This window comes from Lepidothrix coronata, unplaced genomic scaffold (genome assembly GCF_001604755.1).
Source record: "Lepidothrix coronata isolate B3197 unplaced genomic scaffold, Lepidothrix_coronata-1.0 Scaffold101, whole genome shotgun sequence".
Taxonomy (NCBI): domain Eukaryota; kingdom Metazoa; phylum Chordata; class Aves; order Passeriformes; family Pipridae; genus Lepidothrix; species Lepidothrix coronata.
Window position 1 is genome coordinate 1,276,636 of NW_016690281.1, and position 1,642 is coordinate 1,278,277.

Consider the following 1,642-nt stretch of genomic DNA (forward strand, 5'->3'; position numbering starts at 1 on the left):
ACCCATGGGCAGGCTCAGAGGAGCAGTGGGAGTCCCTGGAGTGGGAATGGGGGGATCACCCATGGGCAGGCTCAGAGGAGCAGTGGGAGTCCCTGGAGTGGGAATGGGGGGATCACCCATGGGCAGGCTCAGAGGAGCAGTGGGAGTCCCTGGAGTGGGAATGGGGGGATCACCCATGGGCAGGCTCAGAGGAGCAGTGGGAGTCCCTGGAGTGGGAATGGAGGGATCACCCATGGGCAGGCTCGGAGGAGCAGCGGGACCTGCTGGGCTCTGAAGGAGGGGTCTGGAAGACACAGCTGCACAGCCTCACCACATGGAATGCTGTCCTTGCTGCTGGCATCATGCCGTGGGTTGGATCCCTGGGGAGAACGATGAGCTCTGACCCCGGATCCGGACAGTGTCACACGCTCCACAGCCATGTGGGCTGGCAGCTGCGGGGCCAAGGGAACGGTGCAGCACACGGAAATAACTCCTCTTCCCTAGGGAAGCGGGGTTCTTGCTTCCAAGAAAAAGTAGATGCTTTAACCCTCAGCTCCTCACACCATTTCCTGGTACTCAGAGACCATCCTACTTCCATGCACTCAGGGAATTTTCCTGGAGCACCTGTGGTTTTATAAACTTTGTACGAGAGCTGGAGAAAGGATTGTGTCCCATTTTATCCTGGGTCATTCCGGGTTAGTTGCATCATCCTCCTAGTTCTGGTGGGGACAGAATCACATCTGGAGAAAAATAATTGGGAAATAGGAGGTGGATGGCCTGGCTAAATCTTGTGGGGCAGCAGCAGAGGAACTTCTGGGTTTGTCCTTCATCTCCCAGTCTCTGTCATCACAGACCTGCAGATTTGGTTCCATAAGGAGCTCACTGGAGCCAGATACCCTGTTCCTACTGAAGCCTAGTGAGAAAGGGATGGGATTCTCAGAAGCCGCTTAGAGCAGAAGTTGCATAAAAAGTCACTGGGCATTTGTACTTGTGCATCTTGTGCATTCTGAGAATCCCATCCTCAGGAAAAGCTTTGGCCCTTTATGGCTCAGTACTGGTGTCTTTGGATGTGAGATCCCAGCAGACAGAGCTGCTCCCTGCCCTTTCACGGATGCTGACAGCTGAGATGGAAGGTGTTTCTTTTCTCCTTGAATTGTGTGATGGAATTATCCAGGTTTATCCAGGATTATTCCTGTTGCACCCTTCCAGTCTCTTGTAGGTGGTTACAGCTGAACCAGGGCAGGAGCATATCCTGCACTGGACTGCAGATGGTGCTGGATGGGAGAGCCGAGCCCTGGAGGTGGCTCTGGAGTTCTGAGGGGGTCTCACAGCCTCCTTTCCCCCAGGTCATGCGCTACCAGGTGCTGCTGTCGCTGATGTTGTCCAGCCAGACCAAGGACCAGGTGACATCGGCTGCGATGCTGCGCCTGCGCCAGCGCGGCCTCACCGTCGACAGCGTCCTGCAGATGGACGATGCCACGCTGGGCCAGATCATCTATCCCGTGGGGTTCTGGAGGGTGAGTGCGGGATCACGAGGCAGAGGAGCCCCCCACGCTGGGACTCGGCCTGTGTGCCCTTCCCTGGGGGGGTCTTCCCCCTGGAGTCAGGCTGCAGGCTGGATTTTACACCAATTTTGGCACTTTGCATTCCCAGCCAGATGAGA

The 1,642-nt window shown here is 56.3% G+C and overlaps 1 protein-coding gene across 2 annotated transcripts in view; it reads left to right on the forward strand.

Moving 5' to 3' along the window:
• The window catches only part of NTHL1 (nth like DNA glycosylase 1), a 6,207-nt gene that overhangs the window by 1,403 nt on the left and 3,162 nt on the right, over positions 1-1,642 (forward strand). For both annotated transcript variants that reach the window (XR_001876167.1, XM_017823138.1), the window contains exon 3: positions 1,326-1,496. Coding sequence is in view for 1 of the 2 variants with exons in the window: in XM_017823138.1 (XP_017678627.1) it covers positions 1,326-1,496 (171 nt within the window). In the remaining variant the exon portion in view is untranslated. The remainder of the gene's footprint in view (positions 1-1,325; positions 1,497-1,642) is intronic.